The sequence below is a fragment of the Camelina sativa genome, chromosome 5, assembly GCF_030686135.1.
Source record: "Camelina sativa cultivar CO46 ecotype springtype chromosome 5, ASM3068613v1".
In the NCBI taxonomy this organism is placed as follows: domain Eukaryota; kingdom Viridiplantae; phylum Streptophyta; class Magnoliopsida; order Brassicales; family Brassicaceae; genus Camelina; species Camelina sativa.
Genome location: NC_141884.1, coordinates 11,820,220 through 11,843,930, shown reverse-complemented (window position 1 = coordinate 11,843,930; position 23,711 = coordinate 11,820,220). Strand labels below are relative to the sequence as shown.

The 23,711-nt window shown below is 33.5% G+C and overlaps 2 protein-coding genes across 2 annotated transcripts; both read right to left on the bottom strand.

Annotated features, from left to right (window-relative positions):
- Positions 1–6,592: 6,592 nt before the first annotated feature.
- LOC104786563 (indoleacetaldoxime dehydratase) lies at positions 6,593–8,642 on the bottom strand. Its single transcript, XM_010511993.3, has 4 exons — positions 8,220–8,642; positions 7,574–8,065; positions 7,178–7,462; positions 6,593–7,070 (listed from the first exon to the last, which is right to left on the bottom strand). Exons 1-4 carry the CDS (start codon positions 8,622–8,624, stop codon positions 6,741–6,743), a joined length of 1,512 nt encoding a protein of 503 aa, XP_010510295.1. The 5' UTR covers positions 8,625–8,642; the 3' UTR covers positions 6,593–6,740.
- An 11,237-nt stretch (positions 8,643–19,879) lies between these two features.
- On the bottom strand, positions 19,880–20,471 carry LOC147943621 (uncharacterized). Its single transcript, XM_087512297.1, has 4 exons — positions 20,295–20,471; positions 20,140–20,203; positions 20,009–20,091; positions 19,880–19,933 (listed from the first exon to the last, which is right to left on the bottom strand). Exons 1-4 carry the CDS (start codon positions 20,469–20,471, stop codon positions 19,880–19,882), a joined length of 378 nt encoding a protein of 125 aa, XP_087368423.1.
- Positions 20,472–23,711: the final 3,240 nt, after the last annotated feature.

The following is a 23,711-nucleotide window of genomic DNA, read 5'->3' as shown; positions in this document are numbered from 1 at the left end:
TTACTTAGCATGAGTCAATTATACAGGTGTTGTTAAATAACAATAATATGGTTGTATGGTATAATAATTTAGAGACAAAAAGAACGAATATAGATAGTTGCAATTTTAAATATCTAGATATAGTACAAAGTCTTCGAGATGATGATAAGAGATCTGTAAGAAATTTGTAGTTTAGAATCTATATATAAATAGGATCAAATAAATAAGAAAGATAGTTCCAATCATAGATAGTGTTTTTCAGTGTCTTCAACAGGAGATGTTGTACAAGCGATGAAAAAGTGGAGCACGGCACAAAAAGTTCTAGGTAAAGTTTTCTTTAAAGAGATACATATCTTCGGAGTTATTTAACTAACTATGTTTCACGGTATACCTTTGCCAGTTTAATTTGACAATTGATAGATGAATTGTACAACAAAAGAAACTAAGCCTTAATTACAACTGTTAGAGAATAAGTAAGTAACATGAAAAGGGCGAATCTTCTATGTTGTTCATTAGGTTAACTAATTGTGATTTCGATATTAATAATCATACTTGGATAAATCAATTTTGAGCACAGTTGAAGTGGTCTATTGTTTGAAGTTTTCGACATGAAATACACCCTTTGTAATATCAATACAAGGATGGAATACCCAAACATCTTTGTACTATTCTTTCAAATGGCATGCGTAAAAGTCTACAATGCACAAATTTTCAAACACAAGGTATGGTGGGGCAAAGAAACAATGATGGACCGAGTCATAACAAAAAGTTTAAAGTCATAGAATATACTTTATAAAATTACAATAAAGGGATTGATGAGAACGTCCCAACCCCTATTTAGTGGTGTAAAGCACGATTTTCTCTAAAAAGTTACATGATTTTTACTGTGGTTTTGTGACCTTTTAATCTCTGATATAGGTTCATTCATGTCCACGACGGCTGAGACTGCACCCTCATATACACTCATGAGGGGTAACATTGCTTGGAGGGGGGCCTTATGTACACTCAAGGTTCTCTTCTTCTAAATATTGACTCAACCATTTCAGGCTTTCACCATTCCTAAAGCTATCTCTAAAAAGTCCATTCCCTTGAAAACCTGTCTAAATCCATCTCATGTAATTATAGAAACCCACATCGTTGGTTAGTTCATCTAATTTCCAAAACCCATCTATACGAGAGAGATGAAGACTAGTAGGTCGTCCACCTAGGAAGCAACGATATCTATCACTACGATTGACTTGGTTATATAGGAACCCTGCCTCACTTTTACTAAGAGCAACCTCAAGGGATTTATAGATAGACATTTACACATCCATTATAATACTTATAGTTCACAACCTCATGGGCTTTACAAATGTACCAAACTAGCTACGGAAACATATCGTAAAACCTTATCTAAATTATCTCTATCATAAATTCTCGAAAAGAGGTTTATTCTTTCACTTGTGTATTTTCTCAAACTGTTACTTTACTCTCCACGGTCTTAAGAACCTTACCACTATGTGTCGACATATAATTTTTAAATTTTAATTACAAATATTAAAATATGATTGATGCATGTGAAATAGAATGATGAGAGTTATGAACACATATAGTAGATGTATCAAAGGAAGAATAGTATTAAGACTCAAATGGTCACAACAGGGCCAGCCCAGACCTAAAGTCCAACAAGCATGTTTTTAGGCAGCAGATCAAATTTGAATTTTAAGGAGCATGGAATTTAGAATAAAATTATAAATGAAAATTTTAACACTTTTTTTGGTTTTGTTTGTAAATGGGCAACAAAAATATTTATGGGCTTTAGGCATCCAAACACTTTGGACCGCAATTGTCATAATGATACAATATAAAGATTGAGTATAAATGTTTTTTCATATATTAAATGCTTTTTATATTCAACACAAAAATAGGTAATGCTTATTTGTTTCATAAAATTAATTTAGAAAGAAAACACATCTTTGAATATAATAAAACTGTCTACATATATTAAATGTGTTTCATAAATATTTGAATACCTTCAATAATATGCCAATTTTATTGGTTATAAATAGATTTAACACTCACTTAAGAATACACTAAAAAATATCAAAAGTGAAAAGAAAAAGAAAAAATGGTGAAACTCATTGTTGTCTTTATTGTATCTTGTTTGTTGCTTACTATTGTGACCGAAAAAATAATTGCACTTTGGTGACATAGATGGCCAAATCAATTCTTTTAAACCTTTCCGCAAACCGGGATATCACAATTCACCCCCATTAACAAACCGCAATGTCCTCGTTGCACACCAAGACCGTCACCCCCGACGGTGTGAGCCCACTTGACTCCACACTCGTTTGGGTTCGGCTCTGATACCACTTGTAACACCCCGACCGCCACCTCTCAGTGGGCCCCACGTCCAATCTCAGTCCATGTGAAACAACTCGATCCATTTTTTTAATATATTATTATCCTAGTGATCCCGTACTCACTAACTACTTAACCACATTCAAACAAAACAGCGAAAATAACCAAACAATACAATTAACCAATAATCAATAAATAATAAAACAATAACCAATGATTTAATCCAGAAGAGTCATAAACCAAATAACCAGTAACCTAGCAACATTCTAATGACTCAACTCTAGCAATCTAACAGAAGCCAGACCACAACAACGAGCCACTAGAACATCCTCTTCTTCATCTCCTTGATTCCAAGATCACACTTTGTCTTTACATGTACCACAACACATATGAGATGCGTGAGTATTATTATAAACACTCAGTGAGGCAATCCTCCCATATACTGGGCTATACCCACAAGCAATTGAGATACTCTAACCATCAAACAACAATCAACAAACAAACCAGGACAAGCTGCATCGACCGACACCAACCAATGCATCGACCGACACCAACAGGGGTTGCATCGATCGACGTAAGCCTACATCGACCGATGCAAGACTCATCTTCATCGACCCACACCAACACTGCATCGACCGATGCATGCTCGACATTTCACAAAATCCTTAATTGCATCGATCGACATCTCCACATGGCATCAACTCCGAGGTCAAATTGCGCCGTCCTCGCATTGCATCATCTTCCCCGAAGCTCCTCGCCGGATCTCCGTTTCCTATACCACCAAAACACAATCCATTGCCACAAAAAGCCTCCCAAAGCCCTAAGTGACACATGAACACACTAACAAGCCAAGGAATCAACCACATAACACATAAACATGAAAATCAGAGAAATCTCAAGCTTAGATAAGCCATGGTCATGCACTCACCTTTTACAAAGAAGATTATGACTCTAAAACGACGGATCTACACTCTTAGCAAGCTCGTACAACGATCCCAGCTACAGATCTCCACAAGAAAAGCCACAAATCACTAAAACTCTCAAGAACACTTAAGAACTTCTTTATCTCTTTCTTTTCTCTCAGAAATGTCTAAACTCGATTAATCACGACACAAACTCCTTTTAACTCGACTTAAGGGTTTTTCTAACCTCAAAACGCAGCCAAACACGCGTTTAACTTAAGTCGCCTTCGCAAAAACCGACCTTGCATTGACCGATGCACCTCCCAAACCGGGATTCTGGTTCGTGGATGTTACACCATAGGCCCGCCTTCCTTAATGGGATTCACGTCCTCTCACTAGGCGCGTGAGCCCATCCATATCCAACGGTCAATTTGCTACGTCCGGGAGGCTTTAATGACTTATTTACCGTCCGTATAAATAACCACATGATCTTCCCCTGTGTTTTGTCCTCACTTACACAGTTTCGAGAATCACTTCCTAAGACTACTCCAGCTCAAGCACGCTTAACTCTGGATTTCTCTTAGGACCCTTGACCGAAAAGATAAGTGCACTTTGGTGACATAGGTGGCCAAATCAATTCTTTTAAACCTCTTCGCAAGTCTCTGAGACCAGGGTGTCAGAATTCATCCCACTAACAGATCGCATCGTCCTCGTTGCGCACCAAGACCGTCACCCCTGACGGTGTGAGTCCACTCGACGTTGTTTTGTCAACTTATTAACTCAATTTTAGGAAATTATTTTAGGAGAGGAAACACATATTTTAATAATAAATACAATATTGTCTACCATATTAATAAAATTATTTCATAAAATTAATTTAGAAAGAACACATATATATCTTTGAATATGATAAAATGTCAACATATATTAAATGTGTTTCATTAGTATTTGAATACCTTCAATAATATGCCAATTTTATTGGTTATAAATAGATGTAACACTCACTTTAGAATACACTCAAAAAAAAAAAATCAAAGTAGAGGTTTCGAAAACGGCGAAGCTCATCGTTGTCTTCATTGTATCTTGTTTGTTGTTTGCTATTCAATTTTCTAATATAATATTTCAAATACTTTTTATTTTTAAAGTTCAAATACTTTTTTTCATTTTTATGGATTATGAATTCATTAAAAGTTGGGCTCTTATATTTATTTATTTTTTTTGGTATAGGCTGAAGCATTAGAAAGTCGAGGTGAAGCACCTCAAATCCATAAGGTTTATTCTTTTATATAAAATGATAAATTAAGAATATTTTCTTTTAAAAAAGAAAACAAATATATTACAAAAAATAATATAACATATATGTATATTGTTTACCAAAATATTTTAAATTAATATATATATATATATATATATATATATATATTGACAAGAAAACATATGTACAATTTTACTATTCTTTTGCATCACAAATTTATAACATTAGATGCAACCTAGTGTCCCGATCATAATATTACTTCTCAATTAAGAATAACTATAAAAGATAGATCATAACAAGAACTTGGCTCGGTTCCCCATTTTAAAGCATAGGATAATTTACAGATTCTGAAAATAGGGAACTAGGCCAAGTTCTTGTTATTATCTATCTTTTAATATTATTCTTAATTGTAAGTCCTGTCTTAAAAATTGTTAGGCCTTAGTCGGGCGGTGAGAGAGTTCCTAGCAATTAATTGGAAAATTGGATATAAATCAGGAATTAGTTTTAGGGTGTTTTATTATTATATATAATAAATAATAAAATATCTAATTTGTATAGTTGTATATAAGTTGTACCGAGATATTTCTGAAGTATTTGACAGTTCAATTGGTTGAAGGCTTGCTAAGAACCCCTAAGGTGACGAGTTTGATTCACTAATCATGCGTATTATCCACTTTTGTCGCTTTTATTAATAAGGGGCAAAATGGTAATTTGCCAGTCATCTTCTCACCGTAAAACCCTAGTCGATGGCAGCCGATTTTTTAAAACTCAATTTTTACAGATTTCATTATCTTTTTATCTGGATATGACATAGAAATAGTAGATCTACACACTTAACATTATATTTAAGTGGAAAATCAACTCAAAATGAGATTTTTATTTTTTTGCCCGATTTTTATTCCAATTTGAATATAATCGTGACGGCTCCTTGCTGCTTAGCGATTACATGGCATTGAATCGGTCAAATCGGCCGATTTTTTGAACAGGGATTGTAAGTAGCCTAGATGAATGACTAATAATGAATAACAAGATAACAGAAGAAATTATTAATTTAATTTAAATAAAATGTTCAGTTCACGGCTTAGCGTGGGTTAGTACTTAGTTTTCTTTATAAAAAAATCAAATATATTACAAAAAATAATATAACATATATGTATATTATTTATCAAAATATTTTAAATTAATATATATATATATATATATATATATATTGACAAGAAAACATATGTATAATTTTACTATTCTTTTGCATCACAAATTTATTTGTGTTATCCAACAAAATTCAGAAGGGTGTAGGAGGTTCACTTCGAGTAGAAGGTAAATTGTAAATAACATCACTTGTTCTTTCATTCATATATTATATTCAATGAATGTGGTGAATAATAATACGTTTAGTCATTTATTTATTATTGTCCAGAATGTCCAGCGGAATGTCAACGTTGATGTTCAGAGACATCTCACAAGAAACCATGTTTGTTTTACTGAAACAAATGTAGTAACACATGTTTGTGCGTACCATTGAGAACATATAGACACAAAGTAGAATGCCCTTGCTACGATAACTGGAGGACCAAAGAATGTGGACCGAAATGTTCATAATAACATCAAATATATATATATATATATATATATTGCTACGATAACGGGAGGACCAAAGAATGTGGACCGAAATGTTCATAATAACATCAAATATATATATATATATATATATATGTATATTTAGTTTTTATCTAATTAAAAACTATGTTGGTCAGGCCTGTTTCTAATATGTATCTTTTATTTTATTGCAAAACTAAAGTTAATGCACACATATACATTAAAGAATTATTTGATCAAATAATTCATATGGGAAAACAAAATTATTCTCGAATATAAGTTTATAACAATAATATATGTAGATTTAATCCAAAAAATCAAGTGATTTAGATATTATATTTTAAAATTCTCATAGTCAAAAGCCATTATTAAAAATTTCTATGGAATATATTTTAAACTTTGTATTATTAAATCAATTTTAAATTTAGCTAACAAATAATGACAAACATAAACAAGTTAGTAAGCAAAAAAAAAAAAAAAAACAAGTTAGTAAGATTTATGGAAGACTCATAAATAATTTTTAAAAATTAATTTTTATATTGACTTTATTAATTGTGTATGCTTAATAATTAATAACTAAGCGTATGCTTAATTATATTCCAAAATGAAGGGTTGCCAATTCTTACAACTCTTCTTATTACAAAACGAGGTGAAAGAGAAGCATTTTACATAACAGAAGATGGAAAAGCAATGAGAGGAAACTTGCGGCAAACATCGATACCAATGGCTTCAGCAAGATCAGATTCATCCCCATTTGGACCAGCCTCTACCCTCCAGTCAAATCGGCCAATAAGGTTGGCCACTGTCACCTCTGCCAAACCCAAAGCAAGTCCTATTCCTGGACATATCCTTCTCCCTGACCCGAATGGAATGTAGTTTAAATCTTTTCCATGGTAATCCACAGCTGACTCTAAGTGTCTCTCTGGTTTAAACTCTTCTGCATCCGGTCCCCAAACCGCAGTGTCTCTTTGGATTGCCCAAGCATTGACGATCACCTGCACGGAAAACATGTTTCTTTTAAATTTATAACCATGACTTAAGATGTATATGTAAAGTTATGTGTGAACAAGTTGACTGCGAAGGTAAAAAAAAATGTCTTTACCTCTGTCCCTGCGGCTATGTTATATCCCTTTACTTTGACATCTTCACTTAAGAGTCTGGGAAGTACAAGTGGAAGAGAAGGATGCAACCTGAGGACCTCTTTAATCACGGCTTTTAAGTATGTCATATTCTCAACTTCTTTTTCTTTTATGTATGTAGTATTTGGCTTAATGGTTGACCGAATCTCATCTTGGAGTTTCTTCATACTCTCTGGACGTCTAATCAGTTCCGTCATTGTCCATTCTAGTAGAGTTGAAGTTGTTGAAGTTCCTCCTATAAACATATCCTGATGAAGTAATGAAAAGTTACATGTCATTACTCAAACTAAAAATGTTGCTTACGTGATGAAAAGTTATTGATGACTTGGCTTATAATGATATTTATAATGATATCTTACCAAGATCATAAATTTTATGTCGTTTCTTTGAACTTGGAATCCATTATTCTCTTCTTTTTCGATTGATAACAGTATATCAACGAAATCCGCTTTCTGATTACCCGCGTCTGTATGTTCCTGTACCACTTTGTCCATAAGATCGCTAAAACCTTGACTCACTTCCTTAATCCTATTATTGAAACCGTTGATTTTATCTATCCATGCCAAAGCCGGGATATAGTCCCCGATCGGGAACTCTCCTAAAAGCTCCATGATCTGCCTCACTCGCTTCTTGAGATCCCTTGCGGTTTCGTCCTCACTATGTTTTCTTCCCAAGGCAACTCTACTCGTAACATCGCTTGGTAGAGTAATAAAGAGTTCGCTCAGATTTTCGGATGAAGAAGAAGAACTTGCCTTCTCCAGCTTCTTCAACATTGCCTTTAACTCCTCTTCTCTTACCGTCTCAAAGGACGCAACCATTTTGTTGGTGAGAAGATTCAAAATGCATATACTCTTCATCCAAAACAAGATTCAAAAGCATCATTAGTTGATAGAAGAATATACATAATATTATAGATTTCGTTAGTGCATTAGTCGGTGTAAGTTGCATGTAGACCGAAAAAATGTCGAAATAATACATAGATATATAAGAAAGGTAGTGAAATACCTTCATCTGTCTCCAATATTCTCCATAGGGAGCAAACACCACATCACGCCCACCATTCATAAGCCCATGAACAGCTTTCGATCTGGGGCGGTTAGCAAACTTATGATCGTGTGTCTTCATTACCTCATGAGCGGCTTCACCGGAGGAGACTACTAGTATGGGGACACGACCAAAATGAAGGAGCATGAGTGGTCCATACCGGAGGCTGAGGGATCGGAGGGAACGGTGAGGGTGGAGGCTGAGCTGGTGGAGGTTACCAATCAACGGAAGTCGCCATGGAGATGGTGGTCGGTTCACTTTGGTGACTGTTCGTTTGAGGAATTTTGTAAGCAAGACAAGGGTTAAGATTGTCGTTGAGACCAAAGAGAACATCAATATCATTTCCATTTCTTGAATATTGCTCATGGAGGAAAGTGTTTGATTGGTGATTTGTAAGTCCTCTTGTCCTTGTAATTTATAGGCTTTTGCTGGAACCTATCAGCTCGTCGACAAGCATGAATAATCATTTAAAATGTTTTTAAAATGTTTATATGTATATAAAATAAGTGCATGTTTGTTTACGTTGAATAGTAATAATACTATAGTTAGTTTTGGAAACTATATCTAGTCTAACAGACTAACACTAGTAGTCTTTCTTAAAATACAGTTTTTTTTTTTGGGCAATTTGGTCGTATGTATATGCTGTATTGATTAAATAAATAACTAATATATATATATATATACTGTATTAATTTTTATTTTAAAAATAAATAATACAAAAAAAAAATCGAGAATAGTTGGTTTTCTTTCAATGTAAAAGAAAATTCATTATGATCATGATTCAATAGCATCATTTTAGCTGACGTATGATAGTGTAGTTATCATTGTTTTTTTTGTTTACTTAGAATTTAGAAAGTATTATACTAATGTTTTAGTTTTGAGAATGTTTCGTTTAACAACCAATATTCAACTATGATTTTTTCACTAAATATAAAATAAAGAAGAATTGAGAATAAATTTTTGTATTTATGATAAAATTCTACATTATTGTTAGAGTCTTTTGTTATATATACCATGTAAAAATAAAAGTAATTATGCAATTTCGCGTAAAACTTTTTTTCAAAAGTAGCAAAACTTTTTTGTTAGAGTCTTTCCATTCAGAGTTTATGTCATCAAAATGTTGTTTTGTTTTTCATCACAAAAAAAATTATAGAGTTAAGCATATTATATATTAAAAAAGTTTAAGATAAGTGACTTATCAAAAAGTGAGTTTTAGTATTTTGTGATTAAAAACAAAATTTAGTATCGGTTTCGTCCGCACTACCACTTTAGTATTCGGACAACAAAAAAAAGTTCAAATTCTTTTTTTTTCCCAATAGCACATGTAACGTATTTTTCATAAATATTGTTTAGCTACATATGGTATGATCTCTATATAATAAAACGGAAGTACACAATTTTTTTTATACTATCTAATTTTTATAAGTTGATTACAAAATAAGTTATAGATTAAATATACCTTACAAAAAAACATTATAGATTAATTGGTCAATCCTTGAGCTATATAAATACACTTAACAAATTCCAAGAAATCTTCTTAAATAAAATATTGCAATGATTTATACAATTTCCAAAAAAAATCTTGATTATTTCATATTTTATTAGACTATATTTACTGTTAGTCATAAAAATATACTGTTTGACATTAAAAAAAACTTGGTAATTAATCATACTTGATCGTGATTTCAAGATTTTATTGTGCAATTGAAAATAAAATCTTACCTAACATCCTTCCAAGCTTTTAATATAAATCATTTAGATCTCTATTCACCGAAATACATCTCTCATATTCATACCAAAAAAAAATGACAATTATTTCTAAGTTTACAATGCTAAACTGTCTATAAATTATATTTTATTTTAAAATTATAATATAATTAAAAAAAATTTCAATCCGTGCTAGAACACGGCTCCTAACCTAGTATGGTATAATGCATGTAGCATTATTGAATTGGATTGAACTTTTGCTTACATATAAAAAAAGAAAATATTGAAGTTAGTTTTAGAATTAGCTACCTGGTTATAAATTTGATCATGTGATACAAATAAAACGTAAGATTAATGAATTTTATATATCTGATCTTTATAAGTTAGTTATCGATGTAATTAACGACATATATAATCCTTCGGCATACAATATGTTTTTTTTGTTAAAGATCATACAATATGTTGTATTTTATTATACCAGTTTGAAGAAAATTTTAAATTATTCCAAAAATATGCTCTTACTGAAATGTTATATAGATAGAAGAACAAGAATATAACTGAATAATTAGTAACAGTTAATTAAATTTTTATGTTTTTTTATAAAACAGTTAAGAAAGGTTGGAAAATTAGTTAGCATAGATTAATCCTATTTTTTTTTTTCTAGTTAGATTTTTTAGCAAGCTAATTGTAAAATATATAACATTATTGAAAATTTCATAAATATTTTGAAAAGTAAAAGTAGCAAAATCACGTTTTCAAAATGTCAGTGTTATACCATTTATCATCTATATATTATGAAAACTAACTCATAAATTTTTAAAAATTTGTAATAATAAAAAAATATCATAAATACATAAAACACATATACAATATATAGTTTTATAGTCGGAGAAGATATTTGACTCGGATAAGAACACATATATATACCCAAAAAAAAGATATAAGCCAAATTTAGTTTTTCTTACTTTCTTGTTAATATTCTAATCACTTTAATAAAAAATTCTAACTTGAATTTAATTTAATACCAAGATTATTACAATAATCTTTGTAAATACAGTGTTAGTTATGTTATTCAGCAAATCCTGCAAAAAAGTAAGTTTATTATATTCTCAAATAAATTTAAGATCGCCATTATTCATCAAGCGTTTTGCAGTAAAAAGCACAAACAACGGCGAATGGTCAAACAAATAATATTTTTGGTTTCCAGTCAAATTATGATTACCTTTTCAAAACCTCTACACGATAATGGAGATTGCCGTGACGTCTAATTACCGCTTAAGAAAGAGGATAACATAATTAAGGGCATATAGAAAAGTTCTAGTCCTAATTAGGTTGGTGATATGAATCATATGATGCAAAAAGAAATTAAGTTGGTGATAAACTAAGAAGGTTTCAAAGTAATATCGATGTATATCCATTACCATGTATATCATTTACGTATATATATATATATACATTTCGTTTTAATGTTTTATATTGTCAAAGTTTATAAAGGTGTTACTTTCTATTACTTAATAAAATTTAAATTTTCAAATGTTTAAAACATGGATTAATTGGTCATCAACTTAATTTTAGTTTTTAGATGTTTCACCGCCTATTTGTTATATTATTTTAGAAGCAAATAATTCGGAAAAAATGTTTTTTTATTTGGTAAGAGGGAGGGAGACAAATAGACGAATAATATTGAGAGAGAGAGGGAAAAAAATGTTTTGCTAATCGAATAATATTTTTATTGGATTAATATTTATATTTTATCTTCCATAATTTAGGTGCGTTCCACGTGTGGTGTCCTCGTGTAGACCAGGAAAGCACATCATATGATTTTTAATACCACCCTAAAAACTAAGCATGATGGTGTAACCTGTTTTACCTACGGTACATCATCCTGACCCAACACAAATAGAAATCTTTGATTTTTCTTCCACGACTTTTCTATGTATATTGTGCAACCAATTTATGTCACTATCATCATCATACATGCAGTGACTAGTTTTTTTCCATGTTTTATTTCTCGTATGGCTGGCTGGCTGCTGATGCAATGAACTTATCGTCTCAAATCGTTTCCTTTACATTTTAAAATCAATTAATTTGTCCATCCATATGCTTCAACTACCTTTGGAAGAATTTTGATTTCAGATAGAATTGAAAATGTTCTTTAATTCTTTTTTTTTTGCAAAGGCTAATTGAAAAATGTTTTAAACATAGAAGTATCAATGTATCATGGATATAATATAATTAATGATGAGGATGCTAATTTACAGAAATTTTACAAGATAATATTTAGGTTATTATAAACACATTGTATAAAGTTTGAGAGGATATCGAGAGGCATAAGCGTTTTTTCGCTCTTTTCATATTATTTAATTTTTAGATGAATCAGTTGCTAAGTGAATAAGTTTGCATGCTTGGCTCGTCTACATCGGCATATATTATGTATAGAAAGTTGTTGAAAGAAAACATATCATATCCGTTATGTGTCATTTGGAAGTGATTTTTCAAAATTTGTTGATGTATTACTCCTTCGTGTTCTCTGAGATCATGTCTAAATTTTTTTTTTTTTTTTTTTTTTTTTTTGTGAACTACTAAGAGAACCACTCTGCTACATGCTGGTTATTTTCCTGTTGACAAACCAATTTTTTTTTTTTTTGTTATTATCTATAGCGTGTTTGTTCAAATTCATTTTTGAAATATTATACTTGCCTAATAACGTCGTACATGTTTATATGATATTATAAATCAAGAAGAGTAGATTAAGTTTTGTGAATAATATGTGATGACTTTATCATATAAATTAAATATGTCGAGTTTGATTTGGAAGTTTGACTAGCTTATACAACGACTAAGTTATACTCACTCAGTTTTTTATTAAAGTTGTTTCACGTAGATTAAAAAACCATTAAATTTTCTGTTTTATCCATTTTTAATATATTTTCTAATTTTTTAATTAATCAAAATGTTAATAAAATTAAATAGAATTAGAATTTTTACTAAATATTTGCATTAGAAAAAACGACAAATATTGTAAAACAAAAATTTATCTCTAAAATGATAAATAATAAAAAACGGAAGAAGTATTAATAATATAATCAAAATGGCGACTAGTACTCTAGTGAAGTAACTTACCCGACATAATAAATTTGTTGAATGGGTCAGTCAAACTTGTAAACCAAAATGCCTCATGTATTTTTCATATATTCTCTGCGATTACGTTATAATTTATTCAATTGTATGACGCACTCGAGGTAGAACTTTTTCTCTTTTACCAATTAAAATAAAATTTTGAATGTCAACGTCAAAAGAATGAATTATATATATTTTATTGCTTAAAATGTTTTAAATTACCTTTATATTTTGACATTACACTTAAGAATTTTCCAGTATACTTATTACAAAAATATCAATGAAAGTTTTATATATTTTCTGTTAGCATTATAAATTTTTAATTTTGAAATGCCTAAAATTCTGAAAGTGTAAGAAATAAGCAAAATAATGTATCTAAGCAAGACTTATGCCTTAATAATAACTGTATTATTTTCAATCTCTTTTTTAATTTTGTTATATATATATATGTCCATTTTTGTGAAAATGACACGTTTTAGATCATTTAATATTGATTTTTTCCTTTTCAACTTATCAAAGAGATTAATACGAAAAATCTTTGACCTGGTTCAAACACGATATCCTGAATCCTCAATCTATCCTTAGTCTGGCAGCAGACTCACTTGCTAAGGATATTCTCCGAAATTTTGCTTCAGCTTTTTGATTAAAGGAAAGACCTTTAATTTCTCTGCCCAAAAACTATTGATTTTTATTTTTGACATAATTATAGTATTAGTTTGCAAAGACAATTTCTTATTACTCTGTTATTCTGTTAGCATTAGTGTTAGTTGTTATTTTGTACGCCTTTGATCCAATTTCATAAAAATATGACGGGTAAAGATTTACAACATTCATATGAACATCCTTTGTATTTTACAAAAACAACAAAACGTAGAATTTTCTAGAAAAAAAAATGTCAAACTTCCCCATTAATTTATCTCGTCTCATGAAAGAAGAGTCAAGAGTGTATATGAATATATTCTTAAAACTCTAAGCTCTCATAAAATTCAAGCGTCTTTGATTTTTTCACCTTGCCCGAAATCTGGTGGTTTGACTTAAGCTTTTGCATTTACATTGAAGCTTTGTTATTGGTTTGCACTTCCCAAATTCTATGATATGGTTTACCACTACAAGAAAAAGCTGTCATTGTCACGTTAGTTTGAGATGAAATCACAAATTTGTGATTGTTTAGTTACTTTGTTGTGACAAAAATTTTCAATCATAAATTCATAATTATTTTGTTACAATATTATTACAAATTAAATCGTTATCAAAAATTATCTCTATTAGTGACTAAATAGCGTCGATATTATTAATTGTAACAAATGTGAAGGTTTTACTACAATCATGTTGTCACAAATAGTGACATACAAAATTATTTGTCACACATTTGTGACATTTTAATATAGAAATGATCATTGTATTGTATTAAGGAAAATATAGATTAATAACTAAAAACTTACTTTTATAAAATAAGTCAATTACATCATCATCGTTAACATTGCATAATTTCCTTAAAACTAAAAAAATTTATATTATTTTAAAGTAGATAACTATTTAACTTTTAGTTAAACATTCATTTTAGGTTTACTTCATGTCCATCCATCTCATGTTCTCCACTTAATTCCTGAAACAGCATGGATATAAATAATAGAATGTTAATCTCATGTCTATCGTCTACCACTTAATAATTTTCTAAATATAAACAAAATACATAGTCAACATAATATACCTTTGATATCAAAGAGAAATTGCCACGAAATTAGTGCGATTTTTAAATAAGGCAAGTGCGATTTTTTGGCGATTTTAGGGTTTCCAGAGTATTTCTCACGCTAGGGCTAGTGTGACGGCCACCGCCGGTGTGGCTTCATGTCGGAGCCGGATTCATCTGGTCTTTCTCAAGAGGATGCGTCCTCTACACAGAACAAACAGCAGTCCTATGCAGCCGTGGTGAATAAGCGACCATCGCTTCAGAAACAAGATTTTCAAGTTAATGTTATCGAAGGTGTTCCAACAATTGCGGTTCCTGATGAGGTGTTTACTGACTCGGTTCCACTATGGGATGATTTCTTGGTGGGTAGGTTTCCGTCTGCGGCACCACATGTTGCTAAGATCCATGTGATTGTCAACAAAATTTGGCCATTGGGAGATAAGTCAGTTCGAATTGATGTGTATGAAAACTCTGAAACTTCGGTCCAGTTTCGTATAAGGGATGAAACTACGAGAAAGCGAGTTCTACGTAGGGGAATGTGGAATATTGCAGGTGTGCCTATGATGCTGACTAAGTGGTCACCTCTCCCAGAAGATGCGCAGCCAGTGATTTCATCAATGCCCCTGTGGGTAACTCTGAAAAATGTTCCCCATTCTCTGTTTTCATGGAAGGGACTTGGTTTTTTAACAAGTCCAATAGGTAATCCTATTAGACTGCATCCGGATACTGAGCTCTACAGTAAGTTCGATATAGCAAAGGTTTTCGTGGATGTCGATCTTACGAAAGACTTGCCTACCAAGTTTTGTTTCCAGTTGACAAAAGAGGAGACTATAACAGTGGAGTTCTCCTATCAATGGTTACCACCGAAATGTTCTCGATGTCAAATGTGGGGGCATGTTGTTGATGGGTGTGTTGCCACTTCTCCAACGTCCCCGTTGAAGGCTCCAGGAAATGTTGTTGAAGAGGGTGAAATAGTTTCTCCCAAGAAAACTCAAGAGATTGTAGTTCCCCCCGTGTGCTTCTGGTTCAACTGACTGCAGCAGAGGGTGCAACACTAACACTCCCACCTCAGGATGAGTCTGCTGCTGGGTGGTCTGTTGTTTCCCCCGGGAAGGGTTGTAAAAGTGCTGAAAAAGTCAGAAGTTCTTCCACAAGTGGCCACGACACTCTGTTAGGGACTTCTCGGTTCTCTGTTTTGGACAATTCTGAGGATGTGGGTGACACTGAGATGGTGGATCATCAGAAACCAGCTACGGCACTGTCAGTCAAGGATGCTCCTAATCCGGGCAAGCCCGTCCCTGCGACAGAGGCTCCCCTAAGAGCTTCGTTGCCTCGACAAACAAAACAAATGCAAAGGACTACTTCGGAGTCTTCTTCTCAGCAAGCTAAGGGGTTCCCTCCTGGCGTATCGAACAAGAAGAACTCCCGTAATCGTCATTGATGTCTGGTTTCTCCTGGAACATGCGCGGATTCAATAAATCTAAGAAACATTCCATTGTTCGTGACTGGGTACACACTGAATCTTTACAGTTCGGATGTTTGCTGGAAACGCGTGTCCAGGAAGATTAGGCCTCTCGGATCATATCCTCTGTGTTCCGTGGTTGGTCATCAATTACTAACTATGAATTTAATCCTCTTGGGAGGATTTGGGTGGTGTGGAAGGAAGATGTGAGACTTACTCCAGTCTTCAAGAGTGGTCAAATTATCACTTGTTCTATCCTTTTACCTGGACAAAATATGGAGTTTTTTGTCTCCTTTGTTTATGCGTACAACCTGGCGGAAGCACAGAAAGAGCTCTGGGAGGATCTAAAGAATCATTTCGATTCACCTCTTTTTGCTAACAAGGCCTGGCTACTGGTTGGTGATTTTAATGAAATCTTGGATGGTGAGGAACATTCCAATTATGATCATTCCCCTTATGTGACTTGTGGTATACGAGATTTTCAGAATCTTGTACGTCATTGTTCTTTAACCGATATGCCTACCCATGGTCCATTGTTTACCTGGGGAAATAAGAGAGATGCTGATCAAGTTTGCAAGAAATTAGATCGTATCTTGGTTAGTGACGCATGGAATCGCCAGTTCGTTGATGCTTATGGTGTGTTTGATTCGGAAGGATGCTCTGATCATCTTTGCTGTCGTTTCTCTATGGGAGCTCAGGTTAGTAAACCAAGAGGACCTTTTAAGTTCTCAAACGCCCTTCTGTCCTGTCCGAAATTTCTGCCAACAGTCCAAACCTTTGGGGATGGGTCAGAGAGACTATTCCACTCAACCTCTGCTCTGTACCGGTTCGCCAAAAAACTCAAGGAGTTGAAACCACTACTGCGGTCCTTAGGACGACGAAAGCTAAGTAGGATTTCAGAGCAGGCAGCGGATGCTCACAAAGCTCTTTGTGATTGTCAGCTCGCTACGCTTTCAAATCCAACAGTTGCATCTGCGGAGGCTGAGGACCAGGCTTTCCAACATTGGAGCCATGTTTCTGATTTGGAGGAGAGCTTTTTGAAGCAACGTTCCAAGCTACACTGGTTACTAGTGGGTGATAAAAATAATAAATACTTCTACAATGCAGTTAAAGCTAGACAAAGCCACAATGCAATACGCGAGGTCCTCTGTCCTGATGGTTCTGTGGCCAGAACTCAGTCAGAAATCAAAACAGAAGCGGTGCGTTTCTTTATGGAGTTCCTTACTCATGCTCCAACAGATTTTGTGGGTATGAGTGTTGAGTAGTTGGAGGATCTGATACCATTCCGCTGTTCCATATCTGACTCTGAAGGGTTACTAAAGGTGGTCTCTGAGGAGGAGATTCACCAAACTCTGTTTAAGATGGCCGGAGGGAAATCACCAGGACCGGATGGATACACCGTTGAGTTTTTCAAGCACGCCTGGCCTATAGTGGGTAAGGATTTTGTCACTGCGGTTCAATCCTTTTTCTTTAAAGGCTTCCTGCCTAAAGGAGTTAACTCAACTATTCTCGCTCTTATACCCAAGAAGACTGATTCAACAGAGATGAAGGACTAACATCCCATTTCTTGTTGTAATGTTCTTTACAAAGTTGTATCGAAGATCATTGCTAACCGGCTGAAGATTCTTTTGCCTTCATTCATCGCGCCAAACCAGTCCGCTTTCATTAAAGATAGGCTCATGATGGAAAACCTGCTACTTGCTTCACAGTTGGTTAAAGATTACCATAAAGAATCCATTTCTCCTCGATGTATGATGAAGATTGATATCTCCAAGGCATTTGACTCAGTGCAATGGCCGTTCTTAATCAATATCCTCAAAGCTATTAACATCCCTCCGGAGTTTATCCATTGGATAGAACTATGTATCACCTCGGCATCTTTCTCTGTGCAAGTTAATGGGGAGCTAGCTGGATATTTTCAGAGCACTAGGGGTTTACGGCAGGGCTGCTCTCTGTCTCCGTATCTCTTCGTCATCTGCATGAATGTGCTATCTCTGATGCTTGATAAGGCTGCAACTGCTCATCTCCTTGGCTATCACCCTCGCTGCAAAACAATGAAGCTCATGCATCTCTGTTTTGTAGACGATATCTTGGTGTTTTCAGATGGGAGCTCGCGTTCAGTTGAGGAAACTCTTACAGTTTTTGATAATTTTGCCGTTGTTTCAGGTCTCCACATTAGCTTGGAGAAATCAACCCTCTTCATGGCCGGTTTCTCTCAACAACATCAGCATGATATTCTCCAGCACTTCCCGTTTACAGTAGGTTCTCTTCCTGTCTGGTATATGGGGCTCCCTCTCCTAACTCGCTCTATGACACGTGCTGACTATTTGCCACCCCTAGAACGAATTCGCCAACGTATCACCTCCTGGACGGGCATGTTTTTGTCTTTTGCAGGCAGACTTCAGCTCCTCAAATCCGTGCACTCTAGTCTAACCAACTTTTGGTTGTCTGCATTTTGCTTGCCAAAGAAGTGTCTTGAGGAGATCGACAGTCTTTTCTCGGCTTTCTTGTGGTCAGGACCGGACCTAAACTCGAAAAAGGCAAATATTGCTTGGCTTGACGTCTGCAAACCAAAACATAAAGGTGGTCTGGGGCTTCGTTGGTTACGTGACACCAATGTAGTTTGCATTTTGAAGTTAATTTGACGTCTTCTCTCTGCTGGTGACTCCCTTTGGGTTAACTGGGTCAAATGTAACTTGCTCCGCTCTGGTTCTTTATGGTCTGTCAATGAGAAGAGTGCTGGTGGTTCATGGATGTGGCGGAAGATCTTGAAATATTGGGAACTTGCTACAAGCTTACATCGGAAAGAGGTTAAAACAGGGCATGAGTCTTCTTTTTGGTTCGATGTTTGGTCTCCTCTTGGCAAACTTTTCGACCATGTCGGGTTACGTGGTTGTATTAATATGGGGATCCCGCTGCAGAGTACAGTTGCAGTGGCTCTGACACACCGGAGACGTCGACACCGTGTTGACATTCTCAACCACATTGAAGACGCCCTTGACTCTATCCGCTCCTCAGTGCAGTTCCAAGGCCATGATCGTTCCCTCTGGAAGCGGAAAAATGGATCTTTTAAGAGTAAATTTTTATCGCATGATACTTGGTGTTTGATTAGACAACCAAACTCTCCCTGTAACTGGTCAGTAGGAGTTTGGTTCACTCATTCTACACCTAAGTATTCCTTCACTCCTTGGCTGGCTCTGCACAATAGGCTCTCTACTGGTGACAAACTTACTCGATGGAATGCCTCTGCAAATGGTTCTTGTGTCCTCTGTCAGGGTCATGGGGAAACACGGGACCACATCTTCTTCTCTTGCGCTTACTACTCGTCAGTTTGGTCTGCTCTGGCGGACAGGCTACTCGGTTGCAGGTTCACTTGTAACTGGCCAACCCTGGTTCCTCTGCTTCTGGACTCATCAACACCTCGGCTTCATCTATTTGTCCTTCGATATGCTTTTCAATCTGCTATTCATGGTCTCTGGCGGGAACGCAACGCTCGACGACATGGAGAAGCTCCAACCACGGCATCCAACCTCTTCACTTTCATCTCCAAGACTGTGCGTAATCGATTGCTTACACTGACTACCACCTCCGGCTTTGAGAGTGGGCTTCAGTATTGGTTCCAAACACACCCCAATTAAGCTTCTATTTTTGTTCTATGCTCAAAAATTTCTCTAAGATGTAAACCTTATTGGACCACTGTTTTTTTTGGTGAATATAATTTAACATTCATACCAAAAAAAAAAGAGTTAATAAGATCATGCAATTTTTTACTTCATCTTCTAGGTAATTGACTCGGCTTTTCAAAGAAATCACTTCTGATTTAATGGTTGTTGTTGTAGTGCTATTCTGATTATCTGTTCTTATTCTATAATCTTGCTTCCTCGCAGGTTTTCAAAAAATACTAGACGTATTATTATCTTCCTCTATGTCACTCTCGTCAACTATGAGGTGATCTAGTTCTGTAATCTACAAGAAAAATAAAATATCAGCTGGATAGAGATAAAAATTGGTTCAAAAGTATTTAGCAATATTGTTGTAGGACAAACATCGAATGCACTTTCAATCTTGTGATGTCTTTCTTCATTTCTGTTTCCTTTATACATTCACTTCTTTCAGGAATTGACGAATCAAAACAAGAATCACTTGAATCCAACATTGGCGATTCATACACATAGTCTGGAAACCATTTACGTATATCAGGAGGTTCTAAAAAAGAAAAAACATGGATTAACATAAATTAGTACCAAAAATATTAAAATAAGAAAACAAGGTCTACAAGAGGATAAGTGAAAAAGTATTTACCAGAAAATGGTTCAAGACTATCATCTGGAATCTGCACAGAAGTACTAAACAATAAAAGATGGTTTTAACAAATCAAAACCTCAAAATCTACAATAGTGAGATATAGTACCTGGTTCATCTTGTTGCCCTTCAGTAAAAACAGAGGTGAAATCTGTATGGAAACATTAACATTAATTAATTATTAGTTAGTCAAATTATTAAGAGACTCACGAGAAGCAAACGAGAAGAAAACGAGAAGCATGCTTAATTAATTCTAAACTAGGTACTAACCCGTGGAGAACCGCGGGCTAAATATTTTTTTAATAAAAATTTGTAATAATTTATTTTATATAATGTTATTTATAATAGTTTATGATTAAAAATTTGGTTTGCTTATATTATAACTTTTGTAATTTAAAAATGTTTATTGAAAACCTGTCAATAAAACATTGTATGTAATGAATAAAATTGTTTAAACCTTTGTCAACTAAACACAATCTTTACTAACATGTAAAAAAGAGTAACTGTGAAGTGACTTTAGTCAGTGGCAGGAGGTAAGTCCATTTGTAGAAGGCACCATCACACCCGGGATCGAGTCCTGGTTCCTACGAATGTAGGAATTTGGCTAATGAGTCGGCCAGTAGCTAGTAAAAGTTCTAAAAAGTCTGTTTGAAAACAACATTCATTGTTTTTTTTTGGTGGCTTCCTTTTCTTGTCTGTAATAATTTTAACATATGGTGGAATTTTTTTTTGATAAAATTTGTAGCTGTATATTTTATTCGATTTGGTTTTTAAAATCTTACCTGTTAATTTTTTTTTAAATATGAATTAGTTTTGATTGTAATAGATTTTTTTTACTTTTCTACAATTTATTTTATTTGATGTGTCCCCGATTTTCATTTTTAATTAATTTTATTTAATTAATTAATTAATTAATCTGAATTAAGTTTTTAATGGTAATTGAATGTAATTTATACACATTTTAATGTTAGTTTCATATTTGTACTTCTCAATTACTATAGTAGGATAAAATTTGTAGTTGTAGATTTTATTTGATTAGATTTTAAAAATATTAGCTGTTAATTTTTTTTTAATATGGATTAGTTTTGATTCTAATAGATTTTTTTTTTACTTTTCTACAATTTATTTTATTTATGTATTTTTTAATTAATTATATTTATTTAATTAATTTATTAATCTTCATTAAGTTTTTCTAATGGCAATTGAATGTAATTTTTTACACATATAAGGTTAGTTTCATATTTGTACTTCCCAATTAATATAGTAGGATTATAAAAACAGAGCACCGAAAGATGTAAAAAAACAAAGCACCACCGAAAGCTTTGTAGCTACAATGAAAAAAAAAAAATTTGCGCAAACTATTGTATAATTCTAAATTGCCAAACACCATGGTTTATAAGTGACTGAAACAAGGAACAAATCTACAAGAGTACTGTAATGAAATAATAAATAATTGACTTGTACAAGAAACAAATCATAGATGGAGAGGAAAATAACTTGTTTAAAACGGTTATTATTTGTGACTTATTTAAAACGGTTATGCTGGTCACAACATATGACGGTTTTGAGACGATGTTTTAGTTGATATTTTTGACTAATTAGCAACAATTTTCTGTAATCATCAGAGACGATTTGAGACTAAAGTTTTGTGATAATGAATGACAGTTTTGATATATGTTCTTAGTTAGTAACCGTGATGGAAAAGTGACATTTAACAGGTCACTAAGTGTGACGTTTTGAGACTACAGCAGCGTCGTAAATAGTGACTAATTTGATACGTGATTTAATTTCGGTCATGAAATAAAACGTATTTCAGACAATAATTTTAGTAAGCAATTGTGACATTTTCGATACGTTTACAAATCGTTACATTTGTTGACAAAATAGATATGTATTAGTTAGTCGCAACTCGTATGACGTTTTAGTGACTATAAAATATTTGTGACAATTGTATTGTAACCATTCACCAAATGTCACAGATTCGTAACAATATTTTTATTGTGACGAAAAACAAATTATTATGATGAAATATTACGTGACAATGGACTTATTTTCTTGTATACCGTCATGCATGTGCCTCTAGATCTCCCAAAACACTAAGTCTCAAATCATGCATGAGAGGTAGTTACTAGTGATTTAGTACTATATATTTCTTAGATTTCTGCATAAAAAAATAATCTAATGTCGTTAATTAAAAATTCCGGATTAGTCTTGATGCAAGAAATAAATGCAATAATACGAAGAGATACCAAAAGTACAACAAACTAAATCGTAGCAAACCAACTGAACTGTGACAATACCACGTGTTAGAAAGAAATACCAGAATCTGTTTTTTTGTTCGTAGAGTAGTAACGAATAAGAACTCAACCAAATGAAATTTCCGATATACTTGTCAACACCACTAAAAAGATTAAAGAAAACATGATGAAACTGTAGATGTTAATTCATTTGATGTTAATAGTGAATTTATCGCAACATCTTTTACCAAAAAAAAACAACCGCAACATCTTCAGCCCCCAAAGCGATAACACTTACGCCCTCTAAAGTGGGTCCGTACGACCTCTAAAGTGGGTCCGTACGACCACCCCTGATATGGACATGAGCTGGTCTAGAATCTTTGGAGACATATAGACATTTAATGTGCACCAGATGTAGACATTTATTATTTGGAGTCCACCTGCATGTGCAAGAAAAATCAAGTCTTAATGATAATTCAACGATAACAAAAGTGAACATGGAAGATATCTTCAAATTTTGAGGAGTACACTATTAGGGTTGGTGGCCGTGAACGGTGAACCATACGAAATATAAACATGTTTATGAAGCTTCTATGGGTAGGTTAATTAGTTGTTCATTTGAGAGTTTACATAGCAAACAAATCAACTTTTACTTGGGTATAGCCGACTAGCTGATAAAGGACTGTACAATTGTATGTGCACGTTGAAAAGTAGAAAATGTTTATTTTTTTGGTTTTGTTAAAGAAAAAGTAGAAATTGCTTTATGACTAGTATGGTTCAAAACTAAGGCTGCTTTAGTAAGCCCTTTAACAGAGAAAACAAACTATGGCTGCTTATTGTAGCGGAATCCCATTAGCTGCAACTTGTTAAAACGTTATAATTCCCATAAATCTTTATATATCTATAGTTTGTAGATTTCTATAAACATATAATAA

Bases quoted from the DNA above. Each gene is read 5' to 3' on its own strand.
- LOC147943621 (XM_087512297.1), bottom strand. From the start codon at position 20,471: ATGTTAATCCATGTTTTTTCTTTTTTAGAACCTCCTGATATACGTAAA. The intron at 20,204-20,294 runs GTGCATTCGATG...TTTTTCTTGTAG, and splicing joins AAGACATCACAAGATTGAAA to ATTACAGAACTAGATCACCT. The intron at 19,934-20,008 runs GTAAAAAATTGC...CAAAAAAAACAG, and splicing joins TCAATTACCTAGAAGATGAA to TGGTCCAATAAGGTTTACAT.
- LOC104786563 (XM_010511993.3), bottom strand. From the start codon at position 8,624: ATGAGCAATATTCAAGAAATGGAAATGATATTGATGTTCTCTTTGGTC. The intron at 8,066-8,219 runs GTATTTCACTAC...TTTTGGATGAAG, and splicing joins AATATTGGAGACAGATGAAG to AGTATATGCATTTTGAATCT. The intron at 7,463-7,573 runs GTAAGATATCAT...TTACTTCATCAG, and splicing joins ACATAAAATTTATGATCTTG to GATATGTTTATAGGAGGAAC.